This window comes from Pimephales promelas, chromosome 4 (genome assembly GCF_988280905.1).
Source record: "Pimephales promelas chromosome 4, fPimPro1.hap1.1, whole genome shotgun sequence".
NCBI lineage: Eukaryota > Metazoa > Chordata > Actinopteri > Cypriniformes > Leuciscidae > Pimephales > Pimephales promelas.
In genome coordinates, this window is record NC_142772.1 from 7,671,788 (window position 1) to 7,688,293 (window position 16,506).

A 16,506-nucleotide genomic window follows, 5' to 3' on the forward strand; every position below is an offset into this window, starting at 1 on the left:
TAAAATGTAATTCAGATAATAAAAATACTCTAGTTCGCTCTATGTATTTGTTCATGTTAAATTTAGTAAGTTTGAAGCACACCATAATAATTCTATCAATTCATACAGTGCTAGAATGAATTGCAGCTAAATAGATACTGTACACACCCAGGTATCGGATCGGTATTCGGTATCGGCCGATACCCTGAGTCCAGGTATCGGAATCGGTATCGGGAAGAGAAAAAGGGTAACGGAGCATCTCTATCCGAAATGCTGGTGTCAAGGTTCAGACCAGCAGGAAGTGGAAGGCAGACGATTGCGTCGACAATGATATCGCCAACCTGAGGCACCAAGAGTTTGTTGGGAGAGCCCAGCAGGGAAGAAGGGGTCTTGGCTGGGGTGCGGCATGCAATTTCTGGTCAAAAGCATCTATAAAAGAGCGGAAAAAGCTAGTGATTATAGAAGTGACAAGATTGGAAGCGGAAAGACTTCTTGTGAAATCTGTTGGCCTAGGCAAACAAGGCCAGTGGACAAAGTCGGCCAACATCCTACCAAGGTCAGTCAGTTGGAGTAGGGGTGTGCGATATGACGATTTTTAATCGTGGACGATTAAAATGTCTCCACGATCTGCTTTTGAAGAAATATCATAGTATCGTGTTACATTGCATTCTATCAGTTCAGTTCTGGCGCCTCCGTCTCTCAACTGTACAACGCGACGTAGCCTACACATGATCACACGTTAATGAACAGGTACGGGACACTGCAATTCACAAAAGTTCATTATTTGCATAAGCCTTGCCGGTTAAACATTTAATTCACGCGCTGATGCGCTGTTCTAACGTGCGCTTTCCTGACCGCATACACCCGACGCTCACAGGCACTAGAAGTCTGTCAAACAGCGCCTGAGAGACAACTGGACTCGAGTTATCTCTCGAGTCTTATTATGCTAATACTGTTAAATACACACAATGTTTACATAAACAGGCTATGTCTAAAGTGAAAGCAAACATTTGAGAGAATATCTGGTGTAAGATGCGTCTATATTAAACGCGTCGCGTGCTGGTCTAAAAGCAACAGGAATAAATAGTACTGCCGCAAGTCCTTAAAGGGATAGTTCACCAAAAAATAAAAAATAATAATAATCTGTCATTATTTACTCACTCTAATGTTGTTACAAACCTGTATTAATTTCTTTCTTGTGCTGAACACAAAAGAACGATTTTTTTTTTATGTGGGTAACCAAACAGTTGCTGGACCCCATTAACTTCCAGCAGAGAACCTATAAAAAAAACTATAAGGAGACCAGCAACTGTTCGGTTACCCACATTATTCAAAATAACTTTTATTTTCAACAGAAGAAAGAAACTTATTCTGGTTTAAAACATCTTGGGAGAGTAAATTAAGACCATTTTCATTTTTGAGGGAACTATCCCTTTAGTGTTAATAAAACAAAAACAAAAAAACACAAGGAGAAAATCACTCACTGACTGAGAACTTTAATAGTAGCTTTAATAAGAATCAATTTATTCAGTGAAGTCTCTGTAGTGTTTTAATTTCATATTTGTTTAATTTAATTACTTTATTCAATGCTACTGCTAAGTACACCTAGTGCATCTGAAAAATAAAGCACTATTTATTTAATTTGAATATTAATTTGTGTAATGTTTATCTTGTCTTATTTTTTTAATAACAAAGAAAATAATGACAAAGATTTTTATCTTCGCCACTGGCCTAAATGTATGCCTTTCTTTTTTCTTTTGTTACCTAAGGCTTTGTTTTTAACATAAGGACATTAGTTTGGCTGTAATGAACAGCCACTTGCAAAATATTAAAACCAACTTGAAAAAGAATCGTGATAAAAAATCGTGATCGTGATTTTCCTAAAAAAAACGTGATATGATATTTTTTCCATATCGCCCACCCCTAAGTTGGAGCAACCTTTGGAGAATTCCCCAAGAGTTTCAAGTTAAGTTTCATTATACGAGCCACTTATGACACTCTTCCTAGCCTAGTCAACTTGGCACGGTGGTTTTTGGGTTGAATAAATCTGTGGCCTGTGCGATTCGGCTCAGGGAACCCTCCATCACATTCTGTGTGGGTGCAAAACTGCTTTGGCTCAGGGCCGCTACAGGTGGCACCATGACCAAGTGCTAAGGAAGTTGGCAGAATGCACAGAAAGAGCAAGGGCATTGGCAAACAAGAGGCTCTATAGCCTTAAGAGCCAGCCTGTCCAATTTGTAAGAGAAGGACAGGTAGTGCTGAAATTCACTACTAAGCAAAAAAGCATCCTGGCCAGTGGCAGGGACTGGGCATTACGGGCAGACCTGTACAGATAACTGCAGTTCCCCACTTCCATCACGCAAACCTCATTGAGACTGGACCTTGTGTGGGGTCAGAGACGAGAAAGTGGGTGGTGATAGTGGAACTGACACTGCCCTGAGAGGAAGCAGTAGAGGAGGCAAACGAGCGGAAAAAAAAATCACAGTACGCCGAACTGGTAGTGGAATGCCAGGGAAAGGGATGGAGAGAAACAACTTACCCAGTGGAGGAAGGCTGCCATGGCTTTGTTTCCCAGTCAACCAGTCGGATCTGGCGAGGTCGGGAAAGCTGTAAAAGATATTGCCGAAGAGGAAGGAAGCTTTTGGCTATGGCTGAGGAGGAATGACAAGAGCTGGGGTGCTGAGAAGCCTCAAGGCATAAGGACCTGAGATCTAAGTCCAGCTGCAGGAAGTGGCAGGGGACGTCCTTGCCCACTGGCGCAACACCCTGAGATGTTCTGGGACTAAAGGGGTGAAACATCGGTAAAGGGTGGCTCCCAGCTGATGACCCAGTGGCTAGCAATTTGGCACCGGTGGAGGTGAATCGGGCAGTAATGCACAGCAGGTTTACCATCAACCTAATTCTAATCACACAATAAACATTGAAATCAAATTTAAATCTGCTAGTTTTAAGAAAAATCAGCCTCTGGGAAATCAGCCTCTATGACTCTGTGTCTAAGGGGATCATCCCTGATGTGTTTAGCACTGAACAAACCAATCAGGTGTCAGTCGGGATTGAAGCAGGCAGACAAATAGATAGCTAAGATCAATGGCTGATGGTTTATGGAGCAGTAATACCATCTGATTAAGAATATTGACTGCTTGAAAAGCTTTAGGACTACGCAACACTAAATGGATAGCAATTTGACCCCTAGCCAATCAACTGCATACTCAAGCAGACAGCTATTGGGCAGCATCTGTTACCTAACATGAGAAAGCTAACACAAGAGAAGCCACATATTAGTTGTTCACAGCCAGATATGAACAATAGTTTACTTTATACACAACATTTAGGGACAGGCAAATCTGTAATTGATAATAGCCAGCCCGTTCTCATCCTTTGACAAAACGGCGCTATACTACGCACATGGAACCCTTTATCGTTAATATAACACGCGAACCCAAGTCGTCACAAATCCTTGAGCGTAACACTACCCCACACCTAAACCTACCCATCACAGTGCGTGTTATCTTAACGATAACGGGTGCCATGCGTGTAGTATATAGCGGCGTTTTGTCATATAGCGTTCTATATGACGCTAAAGGATGAGAACGCGTTGTAATAGCATACTGAAATGCACCCGCAAGCAAATAAAAAGAATGGTTAAATAATTGGACTCTAGCTCTGTTCCCTATATGATTCTGAATCACTGAATATATATAACTGTAATATCAATTCAAAGAAATATAAAAGGTTTTCCCCAACAAAAGGTATTTCATCAGATTCTCAATCAACTGTAGAGCATGCAAGTCATTTACAGGCTTCAACATCCATGTCAGTAGTTTCATGAGGTTGGATCGAACAAAGATTTGCAAGATAGACAACAAAAATGCAACCCACACGGGAAACAAGATTAATCCTATGGCAGTGCATTATGCATCAGCAGATTCAGCACACAATTTGAACTTTTACACATTAAAACCCACTGGACTGGAAAGAGTCAGTGGACCAGTGGAAGGCAGGGCACTTCTGAAAACAGATGCTGAGTTTACAGAGTTGGATTTGACCAATTTTAAAATTTTAATTAAAATTTATTGTAAAAAATGTATTACTTTTCAATTATTATTGTACTTTTATTTTCATTCATTGATCCTTACACAACCTTTTAGAGGAATAGTGCTGGAACCTATCCGAGTTTCTTATTGTACTTTACACATTGGTATTCTTTTTGTCATGTTTTTTACTTCTTTTGTACACAGCATTCATAGTTAAAGACTTTATTGTCATTGCACTGCTGTGCAAAACAATGCAATTTATAAATATTCCTTTGACTTAGTATTCACAGAATTAATTTTTGGTGTATGTACTAAATTAATGGCAGTGTCTTAGATTCTGTGCTTCTTTTCCTTTCCCTATTTAATTAGAATTCACCTACAGCCTATTCATAGCATAAGATAGTCAGTCTTTTGTTTAAAAAGGTCTGTAAAACACCAAAACCACAAAACACAGTCACTCCAAATTATTGTTTACAATCCTCAAATACAATGTACACAATTTGGCGATTTATATGGCAATATTTTATTTTTGGGCCTGTAATTATTTGATTTTGAAAAGTATTTATATTTCATTCATATTTTATATAGATTCTTAATCAATCATTTTCCCAGTTGTTCTAAATAAAGGGAGAAAAATAATCAAATTTTTGATACTTTAAAAACTAAGAAAGAAATAAAGAAAATAAATTGAAAGAAAAGAAAATATATTTTCCATCTGGTCAATATATAAACTATAAATTGATTTAATTACTAAGTACTATATCATGATATATATCGTTATCAGGGTATGAGATGATTTTGGCGCCTAGCCCTAGTACACAATACACAATACTTAAAAAAAATACCCTAAAATGCCTCGATTGTAGTCTTGAGTTGTCTTCTGGGAACGTACCCCTCACAACATTTCTCATTGAAACAATTCCCACCCAAAGGCATGTATACGCAAAAAAATGGACATGGCATGGTTGAATTGTGTTAGTAGTGTGTTGAAACTCGCAGTTATAGTAAGCAGAATAACATTAAACAAAAAACACTAGAAGCGGTTGACCAATCACAACACACTGGTTCAGCTGACCAGTCAGAGAGCACATTGCACTTCTCAGAATGAGGAGCTTCATAGAAACAAAAACTATACAGTTTTTCACAGTGACATGAAAAATAATGTGTTTTCTGAACACTCAAGCATGAACACCTATTTTATTTGACCCCCAAAACAAAATAAAGACGTCAAAAAAGGGCATTATAGGTCCTTTTTAATCAAGAGACATTTAGCCAGAGTGCTGTTTTCCTGAACATGGCTGTGGTTGCAAATTTAGAACAGTTCAATAAACAAGTTAATATCAAGAAAGTCAGTAAGCATTTTGATTTTTGCCTTCCTCGCAGAAGGCAAACTGACACCACTCTGCTTCGCTAACAATAACACTTCACTGCTAAGATGAGTGACACAAACAACATACTAAACATCAGCACTCAGCCAATCAACTCTTTGAATCAGAACTATTATCTTAAGAAAATGCTATCAGAGATGAACAGCAGACATTTCAACAGAGCACTTCGACTCTACTCTTCCCTTTCATGGCAAGTCAGCTTTACTTAGCGGCCATATTTGCCACTCCTTCGGGCAGCTATTTTGGGTACGCTGCCAAACTCATATTTAAATAACATACTTTAAATCGGAAATAAAATCTGACATTAACAGTCCCATAAACGTTGTTTCTTGTGCTCCAAAATTTCAGGTTGGTCCAGCCAATGCACATGAGCAGTTCCCAGCAAAAACTATAGCTATACCAAGACGCTTAAAAGTACAATGCAAAATATGGCAGAATAAGCCATGCCTTCTAAATAAAAGAGTCAATCATCAATTGGTAAAGTCATTGCGACAACTATAGCTGATATTAGATGCTCCGGTGTGTACTTAGGACTGCACATGAGCATTGACTGGACCAATCAGATATATAATCTTTTTTAAAGTTTCCTGAGCCTAAAGACCCTTTCCGAATGGAGCTTGTACACTGAACACAAACACTTTTGTGTAACTAAATCTAATTAGACAGCTCATTTCATTGCGTGCTGACGGGGAAAAATAGACACACTGGTCGAAAAAAGCTTGCTTTGTTGCGCTGCAATTGATCACGCAAGGTGTGAACAGCTCCATAGGGATCTATTGCAAATATGGCTGCCAACTGCCAAGTGAACTGGCATTCAGCTTCTGATGGCATCTGCAGTGATGTGATGACTTTACCAATTTGTGATTGGTTCTGTGCGATCACAATAGCGATATTTCATCAAAATTGTGCAGACATTGTCAATAGTGTAGCGATGTTTGAAGCACAGCTCACCCAACATAAGTCACTTTATAACCAAGCAGCTTTCTGGTCATCACGGCAAATTCACCTGACCAACTTCAACACAAGCAACAATCTGCTTGTGGAACTTTTTTACCCTCGGGCAAAACTCCAGAGCGCACGGATTCCAATTGAAATGACTGAATTTCGCCAGAGTAATGGTAAATATGGCCGAACATTCATTCCACCATACTGCGCGTTACACTTTCTCCTGTTCATAGAAATGAGTGATCCGTCTTGGATTCTGTGATGCGATCTGGGAAAACCCACCACATGGTGGAATTTGACATATTACAAGTTGAGACCATATTAAAGCTGGGTTCAAGCCCTTTCCAAATCTGTTTTTATTTCTTTTATCGTTTGTCTGTAACAAAAGTTATAGTTATCTGAAGTTGGCTGATCGCTATGATTTTCAGAAATGGAATTTTGAGAAAAACAGGTTTAATTGAAGGTCACGTCCTGCTAGCGGGACGACTGGCGTTCCCTTTTTTATATCACATATTTAAGTAATCATCATAGATTAGGTTCCATTTAAAAGCTTACGAACTCAAAATTCAACCTGTGAAAACCGTTTTGAAATCGGACGATTGAGAGGCGAGCAAGGTCTTTTAAACGAGCAGCTTAAAACTCTGTTGTTCTCTTGTGCTCCGCATCACACCACACGATAACGCTGGATAAAAATAAATAAATAAAAACTTGCGGGCTGTTGTAGTTCACCCAGGACTGGACTTTATTCTGTTATGTGGTTTATTTTGATAGGTGAACTGTCTTTGTAGTGTTAAGAGAAGGAGAGCTAAACGGGAGATATTGTTTTTTTGCCCATCCGCTCCACCTGTGTGTTCTTAAAAAGAAACAGTCTTTTCAGCTGGACATTATAAATCGCTATTTTTCTGCACTAAACTAGTGAATTTTCCCAAGATATATTCAAGATGTTATGGAATAATAATTCAATAAAAACACAATTTTGACAAAAAACTGACATTCAATCTATATTTAGACTTTACTGAAAACGTACCAGCGCGACATCCGACGGGTTTTCCCAGATCGCATCACATATAGACTTTCAAAAAAAAAAAAATCAACACTCACCAGCACTCGATCTCCGACCTTAAGGTCCTTCTCTCCCCCTTTCTTCACAGATCCACTGTCAGACATGTTGGATCCTGACTCATTGCCGGTTTTGATTGAGCTGTTGAGCATGCCTTCTCTGAGCGGCATGACCACCCGCTGACCGGATGCTCCCGCACCACCCTGCAGTTGTGTGTTCTGCTGCTCGTCACCCCCATCCCCGGCGGGTTGCCGCATGAGTTTGGAAGGCCGGGTGAAGATGCCCTGCAAAGCCTGGCACTCAAAGTAACGCACTCCATTCACAGAGCCATCATTTTTTCCAACCAGGTCATTCAGCACCACTCCAGCCCACTGTCCCGGGGAAAACTGGGTCTCTCCAAGATAGGCGATGACTCCTAGCTTGACTCCATTCACCCAGACACGTTCACCGACCACAAAGTCCCCGGCCACCTCGTCACCCACCTCAGAGGCTTTGGAGGACTTGTCGGAGGCGTTGCTGCTTGGGGTGGGAGTCATCTGCTTGTAGGGGCAACCTGTGGATAAACAGCAAAAAAAAAAAGGAATATTACACGCTCAATAAAACAAAGCTTCAATCAACATAATCACAACTGCCAAAGAACTGCCTCTGAGTTGTTGTTTTTTTTTTTCATTTTATTTATTAAAATAATCACATTTTTGTGTACAATAATGGACTTACAATGGAGGTATATGGAGAGCGACAGTCTGGAGTTCTGTGTTGCTCAAAGTTTTTAAAGTATTTCTATTCTTTCTGCCATCCAAAAAAATGGGTTTTATATGAGATGTAAAGTTGTCCAAACCATCCTCAACTTTTCTTTTTTTAATATTTCAAAATGTATTTTATTCCTGTGATTGCAAAGCTGAATTTTCTGTATCATTACTCTTCATTGTCACGATCCTTCAGAACAAAAAAATATGCTCAAGAAACATTTATTATTATTCTAGGAAAGAATTCAAATTTTGAACAGTAATGTATGTGAATAACAATTAGTGCTGTGGTACAATAGTAAAACACTGATGTACAACAAAAGTACCATGGTATTAACATTTGTACCATAATGCTGTTTGTCACAACATGTTTTCTGTAAGGGACCCGAAAGATTTAGGGCGTTTTCACACCTAAAAGTTCCGATCCGAACCAAAGTTCAAGTTCTGATACATTTTAAACTTTCAGAAAGGTTTGGTTTAGGTTTCACACTGCAATTATGCGAACTCACTAAAGAGCTTTACATGACATAGTAACGTTCTGTCATCATCTATGTGGGCTGCCTCTTGACATTGATTGGTTTAGTAAATGGACGTGCGTCTGACGTCAGCATGTTGTCAATTCGCCGGGTAACTTTGACAACATGAACGTACAGATGCATATCGTTGCAACTATATTGTTATTCTTATGGCATAATTACCTGCAACACCAACTATACAAAGTGGCTAGTTCAAATTCGCCAAATGAATGTCCTCGTCACGCAAACATTTTATCGCCGCTGGCAGGAAAGGAGAAGAATGCAAGTTGACTTCTCATTATGTCATCAGACCACACTTCAATTAAAAACCTCGTCTCCTCATCTCCCCATGTGCTACATGGCTCATTTTTCCCGCCACCTTCTGTTTTTTCGGCTTTTTGGGAACCACCAGAACTTCCTGTAAAAGGTCTGAAAGTCCGAAACAAACAGAAATGCTTTCACACTATAAACAAACCAAACCTTTTTTCCAGTTTGATCCGGACGGAGACTACCTCTTTTCATCAGACCAAATTTCATCTGTTTGGTCCGAACGGTGGTCTGAGAAGGCTTCATATCTGTAATTTTGATTCGGACCAAACTGAAAAGTCCGAAAGTCCGGACCAAACAAGGTAGATGTGAAAGGGCACTTAAATCCCTGCCCTATAATATTCAATGAAAATCTTAAAACATAAATCACACACACAAAAATCCATTTCACAACACATTTACTTATGTTATGTGACATTTCAGAAGGAACAAGTATGTTTACTTGGTTTTTAGATTTACAATTGTAAGTTGACGTTATTGACTTGAAAGTTGGAGATAGATAAGTCCACGAAAGTAACCCGAGGGATTAGGGGTGTCACGATTTCGATATTAAATCGAAATCGATCGAAATTAATTCAATGGTATCGAAATCGAAATAAAAAATGGTATCGTCGATACTGCCACGCCCCATGTCGCGCCCGTGATGGAAAGTTCGGATCGTTTTATTGTTCAATCTCGTTCATCAAAATTAACTAAACTTTTTTTCTAGTCATTTCAGGGGCTTTAAATGTTATACTATTAAGTTATGTTACTTGTTTTTGTTATATTTTAAATTTGGCAATGGTGTAGTGTACATTGTGAACAAATTTATATTGCATAATGCATAAATGTGTAGTCTAAAAATTGCATAGCAATCTGCGCTTTACATTTTTTTTTTTAAATCGAGAATCGAATCGAAGATATCGAATCGATAACTTAATCGAATCGAGGATTTGGAGAATCGTGACACCCCTACGAGGGATATCGAAAAACATCCATTTAGAGATTTTACAGCATTCTCAGTATTTCACAACATATGTTGTCAACACTTGTTACACGGCTCATTTAACGCATAGCATCAAATGAGTACTTTCATCATTTCACTCATGTCTGGATGTCACTGCAGACTTCACGCAAGGCTGAGCAGCATGCTAATTTACGAACGAATCTGGGTCAGTGGGATTTGCAGTGAAATAGTTTATGAACCGGAGTATCTCTGCACATGTGCCGCTTTTGACACATGCCGCTTACCTGATACCGTTTGAAGGATCCAGTGATGATGTGTGAGCCACGGCTCATTTAGCATGTGTTCAGTCAGTCTTTCATACCTCAGTGTATGTGTGTTGGGTGGTATTGGTGCAGGGGGAGGGGGATAATAATGGCCGCTGTTGTCTCAATTGCTCCAACATGTTGTTTGACTCTTAAACATGGTGGTTAAAGATCTCTGATATGAGGCTCATCAGTCAAAAAAACATGATTTAATTTGCTGTTGTTTAGCAATGGTGTGTAAAAATGCTGGGACGGTTTGCCTCCTTAGAGCTGACAGGACTGTCTACGTCGAAAATTTTGGATGTTATTCAAATAGTATTGAGGTCAGCAGTTTACCACACAGAGGCAGACGTGTAAATGTCATCTGTAACGGAAATATATAAACAAATCTTTTTGCAGAAAATAGGCTAGAATACGAAAACTAGTGGTGAGTGGCAGCTCAACTGTATTTGCTTAAAGCACAAGAACAAACATCATTGGTTCTCACGGGTCAAGCAAGCATGTTTAAGCTTCCATTTACCATAATTGATGTGCTCTATTTGTAAGGATAATCAATGTTTCTATGTGAATAAAAGCTTAAATTAAATGTTCATCATATACAGTGGTTGTCTCTCTTATTCAAATGGATTACTTCCACTTTCAGTCAGTTTCCGTCAATCGAGGGACAAAAATCTCTGAAGTTATAGTCACTGTGGGTCAGGCAAAACAAGGAGAAGAGGCACTATTATTATAAACAAAACGAAGAAGATAATTCACAAGATTAACCATAAGGAAGATCATAGGAGAAACACAAGTGAACAAAGTGAGGGCTACACAGGGCAAACTAATGATGAAAACAAGGAGCAGGTGTTTGTTAATCAATGAACCAATGAGTAACCAAAATATGGGTAGTATGAATGAAATTCGGACATGCTACATCAACCATGTTGTTACTGTTACATGGACTACCAGCATCAGTTGTGACAGTTAAGTGACACATTGGACAGTAAAGTGACCATCAAATGCGCACTTCAGAATCTTGGCAGAAGTAATGGGGCTGCGTTCGAGTCCACTTTTAGACACGCACTTGCGAATTTCCCTAAGCACTTCGCCTCGGGGGAATCCCTGCCGCCATTTTGAAGTGCGTTCCACTTCGTGAAGTGAACGAGGGAAGTTTATATGGACGGACCCTAGTTCCCTCGATTTTAACAGAGGGTGCAAGTCATACTTCATATGTACACATCAGGCAGCTCTATGTATACACGATTGTGACGTCACCTCAGATCTCGTCTTATCACCACCACCACCACCACAAACAACTCTATGAAATATTAATTATAATTGTTTTAAAATTTAAAACAAACCAAACACACCTATATAGATTTGGATGCTGCTTTAAACAAATTCTTAAAGAAAAAAAATATATAAATCATCAACTCCATAGCTGATTCCAAGTGATCAAGGCGGGGATAGGACGTTCCATTTCCGCCAGTAGTGGGCGGGCACTCGTGTAACGTAAGCAATGTCATACATCCGAGTGAACGAGACGGAGGGAAGTTAGCGAGTGAAGGGCATGACAATTTTGGACTGGAACGCAGCCCAGGTCATCTGGGGACTTTTCGCCTACATACTACTCTTTTAGCACACTATATAGTATTCGATTTCGGACACAGCACATGCATGAGACCAAAACTTCTTGACAGTAATTTTTGACAAAAATGTTGGATATTTGGATAAACTATCCTTTTTAGAATAACACAATTTCATAACAAAATTGTTCACTTGGATTGGTGTTTTTAATTCTTTAGCATGCATTGTGGAATATTTCAGTTCCCACGATCATTTCGATTTAATTTTAGCGAGTGAAGAAAGCTTGCATCCTTCTGCTCTGACAATATTCCCTAACTCTAAAGCCCTTTTTGCACGGGATTAGTATTACCTGGGGACCACATATCAATTTGAAATTACCCACCCACGTCTGAATTTCGTGTGGCGCATTTGCACGGGATAAGCGAAGCCTGTGATTTTACTCGAATTTACTGACTTATCTCCCGGATATGATATCATTAGGCTATAGCTTTGAAATGTCTTGTCGTTATTATGTCTAGCTGTATATAATAAACAGAAGAATTGTCCCTACCATATCCTGCTAAACATGTCATTCCATCTAATCGTTCTTTTTGTTTTTGCTATTCTGATGGTACAGCTTTCTCTTTCTGCAAATTGTATAGTTGTACTAGCGATATGACCCCGCACCCAAAATAATATCAAAACACTCCAAATCAGCCTCTATTCTCCACGAAAAATGGATAAAAAAGGCGCAGATGAAACAAAAACCTTGAAAAAATGATATACGATCCGGCCAAATCACAGAGATGTCGATTCGCACGGGACTAATATTATCACAGGACCTCGGTGTTCGGAGAAATATACTAGGTAATTTGCGGGGGAATTTTTACTTTACAAATTACAGACATGGCCGATTCGCACGGGATTAAGATCACAGACAAACTCCGCAATTATTACAAATTACTACAGGTCACCAGATAATACTAATCCCGTGCGAATAGGGCTTAAGATGTGTTTTTCCCACAGGACAATGCTCCATGTCACACAATTAGGCCAATCAAGGTGTGGATGGAGGACAACCAGATAAAGACCCTGTCTTGGCCAGCCCAAACTAAACCCCACTGAAAACCTCCGGAATGTGATCAAGCCGAAGATGGAAGGTCACAAGCCATTAAAGAAAGCAGAGCTGTTTGAAATTTTGCGCCAGTGGCCAGTTGCATAAACTGCTAAGACTAGTCTTAAAAGTTAGTCATCTTTTTTTTTTTCAAAACTGGTCCTAACTTTTTAAGCCAGTTGCACAAAGGTAGATCGGTCTAATATGAATTGTAAAAGTAAGACTGATTACCTCTTGTTGGTCAGACACAGTCTTAAAGGGTTAGTTCACCCAAAAATGAAAATTAAGTCATTAATTACTCACCCCCATGCTGTACCAACCCCGTAAGACCTTCGTTCGTCTTCGGAACACAAATGAAGATATTTTTGATTAAATTTGAGAGCTGTCTCACTACCACATTGGCTGCCTAAGGGACTGCCTCTTGACGGCCCAGAAAGTCAATGAAGAAAAGGTTTAAATATCCCAAGTGACTACCGTGGCTCAACTATGTTTATCAAGTGACGTGAATACTTTTTGTGCGAAAAAACAAACAAAAATAAAGAGTTTATTCGACTATTTCTTTTCTTCCTTGTAGGCCAGAAACGAGACTTCCTTAGATTTCCACGACGCATGCGCGAGAATTGCGATCTGCTTACACTACTTCAGATCGCAATTCTCGCGCATGCGCCGTGGAAATATAAGGAAGTCTCGTTTCAGGCCAACAAGGAAGAAAAGGAATAGTCGAATAAACTCGTCGTTATTTTTGTTTGTTTTTTCGCACAAAAAGTATTCTCGTCGCTTGATAAACTTATAGTTGAGCCACTGTAGTCACCTGGAATATTTAAACATTTTCTTCATTGACTTTCTGGGCCGTCAAGAGCCAGTCCCTTTGGCAGACAATGTGGTAGTTATACAGCTCTCAAATTTAATCAAAAATATCTTCATTTGTGTTCCGAAGACGAACGAAGGTCTTACGGGGTTGGTACAGCATGGGGGTGAGTAATTAATGACTTAATTTTCATTTTTGGGTGAACTAACCCTTTAACATAGTGGTTAAGTTTTTGCAACTGGCCACAGGAGTGGCGTGAAGTCACCCAACATCAATGTGAAAGACTGGTAGAGAGCATGCCAAGAAGCATGAAAGCTGTGATTGCATTAAAGGCTCTAAATGAAATTTGGAAAAAATGTTGTCAGTTGTTCATTGAATAAAACAAAAATGTGCATTTTACTCAAACGCATAGGCTACATACAGTATAAAGGGAAACTGCTCCATTTGCAGTGGTCTCTTATTTTTTTCCAGAGCTGTATTTAAACTCAGAAAGTTTGACACTTTTTTTCACGTGCTGCTCCATTGTTTCACTAGCTGATGACCCATTACATTCCAAATGTCCATTGCACATTAGCGCAGCAGTAAAGCACACTCAGTAAAAAACAAGCGGAAAGAGTGTGTCTGTGCATGTGCCGGGACTCAAAATAGGAGCACACGAGCACTACGCTATGTTAGGGAAAACTAGGCCCATTCAGGAAGTCCCGGCCCATTGCGGGGCTTGAGCAGAAGCTCTGGTGCATTGCTTGCCCATGTGGCTGCGTTGCTACGGTAACAGTAGATCAGCGAGGGGGGGAAAAAGAAAAAGGAGTGATACAGGAAGAAGAGAAGAACACAAGCCTCACTTCACCATTGTGCCTGCACTCCTCCTCCCACCATCTCAATCCCACCATTCAGCAGCACAAGCTAGCTAACACAATGACCCCGGCTCAGCCTTTAACCACCCCCTGGACACACACACACACACACACTTCTTTCTCAGAAGCTCTTTGTGGTGTCTTGATAACTCCTCCACCTCTAAGACTCTCTCTCTTTTTCTCAGTTCAAATTGGAAATGTATCTCCAGATAAAAACAAACTTGGATTCATAATTGGATTCATAATAACTTTTTATAGGCCTTTTTTTTCTTATCCCATTTAATATTCAAGTACAAACTTAATTAAGTGTAATTTAAATAGAATTTATAAGTTGATTCTCAGTAAAAAGCGTAACACTGCTCTGCTTATACTTGAGCATCCTGAACCCAAACCCAGCAACATTGGTCCAAGCAATGGTTTGCCTTTAAGGTGGGACTAGTTATTTTATTGACCAATGATAGACAAGAGGAATGTTCATAAAACTAGGTTAAAACAAGTTTTTGCTATTCTACTTGAAATGATAACACAATTTGAATAAAGCCTGGGCCACATTGTGTGTTTTGGCTACTTAGACAGGAAGGTATCATTTGACTGACATGTGAAATGACCAATCATTATTTTATCTTTTTACATAATGTTATATTGACATGCACAGATTTGTCAATATGAACACTGATGTCAAATTAAAATCTCATGGAAGAGGTTGAACTGAAGGATGAACTCTATACAATAATTGTTTTTCTTGTTCTATCAATTTCATCCCTCAGTTTTCTCACCGCTATGAGAAATATGTCTACACCACATATCTGATTCTCATCTGTTAAGTCAAGCTTTTATCATGAGAAGAAAGTGCAGAATTGGCACGTTCGCTTTTATATCATATCTAAAATAAAATATGGCAAGAAAAAGCTTACTTTATGCAGCTAACTTTACTTATCAAACAATTCAGGGAGTAGCATCCCGAAATTCAATCTTGTTTATGCAAGCCTCAAATCCCCCTCAAAGTGATGAGATAGCTCTGGGTGATAGTATGTTGGAAAAGATCAGTCTAAATCAAATAATTTTGTCCAAATTGACCTTTTTCTGGTGAACTGATGAAGATGTGTCTCTGACTTGCTAATTTTGGTTGTGGCCAGCCAATCAGATTGAAAGCTATTAGCCAGCTATTAGACTATTCAGTCTCTGTCATCCATTAGACAGTATGTAAATGATCCAGTGGTAGTCCATCTGAGGCTGAGAGAAACTGAGAGAAACAGAGAGAAACTAGATTAAGAAACAGAATAAAGGACTATGTGGCACCATTTTAAAGCATTCTTAAAAATTTAATACAAAATGAGTTGGCCTAAAAACATTTTTAAAGCTACTGAAGTGATGTCTTGTGTCTGAATAAATATGCTACTCATTTCCTGTGCCTGGCCTGCACATGTAAGAAATCTTCAGGGAAAACGTTTGCGGAGTGTACAGAGCCACAGTCTGTGGGCGGCTGACATCCCATTTTACATGACCAGAGAATCATGCATGGATTTAATAAAATAAAATACATTAAACAAAAAAAACAAAAAATTAAAGGAATATTAAGTGCACAAAATTAGTGCTCAATTTTGAACTTAACATTCAAATGTGGTGAGAAATTAAGTGTTTTTATTTATTTTTTTAGATGTTGTATTGTCTAGTGTTTATGTATTTTTTGGTTACCATTTTTAAAATAATTTGTCTCAATTCAAGAATATTGATGTGATTATGTTATTGTGGTGGCTCCAGCAGCTGCTATCCCAGGCACCTTAGCTCAATGCCTGGATCATGTGCTGTGGTTGAGTGGCTCAACCTTCACCATAGGAGAGGCTAATGAGGACATCACTGCTCAACCACACACCCCAGCCAGCATCGTCATCACATCGACTGGATCCGTTCCAGAGTCTCGTCCCGTCGAAACCAGCCGT

General features: G+C 39.2%; 1 protein-coding gene across 3 annotated transcripts in view; it reads right to left on the reverse strand.

Moving 5' to 3' along the window:
* The window catches only part of clip2 (CAP-GLY domain containing linker protein 2), a 67,366-nt gene that overhangs the window by 42,953 nt on the left and 7,907 nt on the right, over positions 1 to 16,506 (reverse strand). For all 3 annotated transcript variants that reach the window (XM_039661787.2, XM_039661789.2, XM_039661788.2), the window contains exon 3: positions 7,448 to 7,959. In XM_039661787.2, the coding sequence (XP_039517721.2) occupies positions 7,448 to 7,959 (512 nt within the window). The remainder of the gene's footprint in view (positions 1 to 7,447; positions 7,960 to 16,506) is intronic.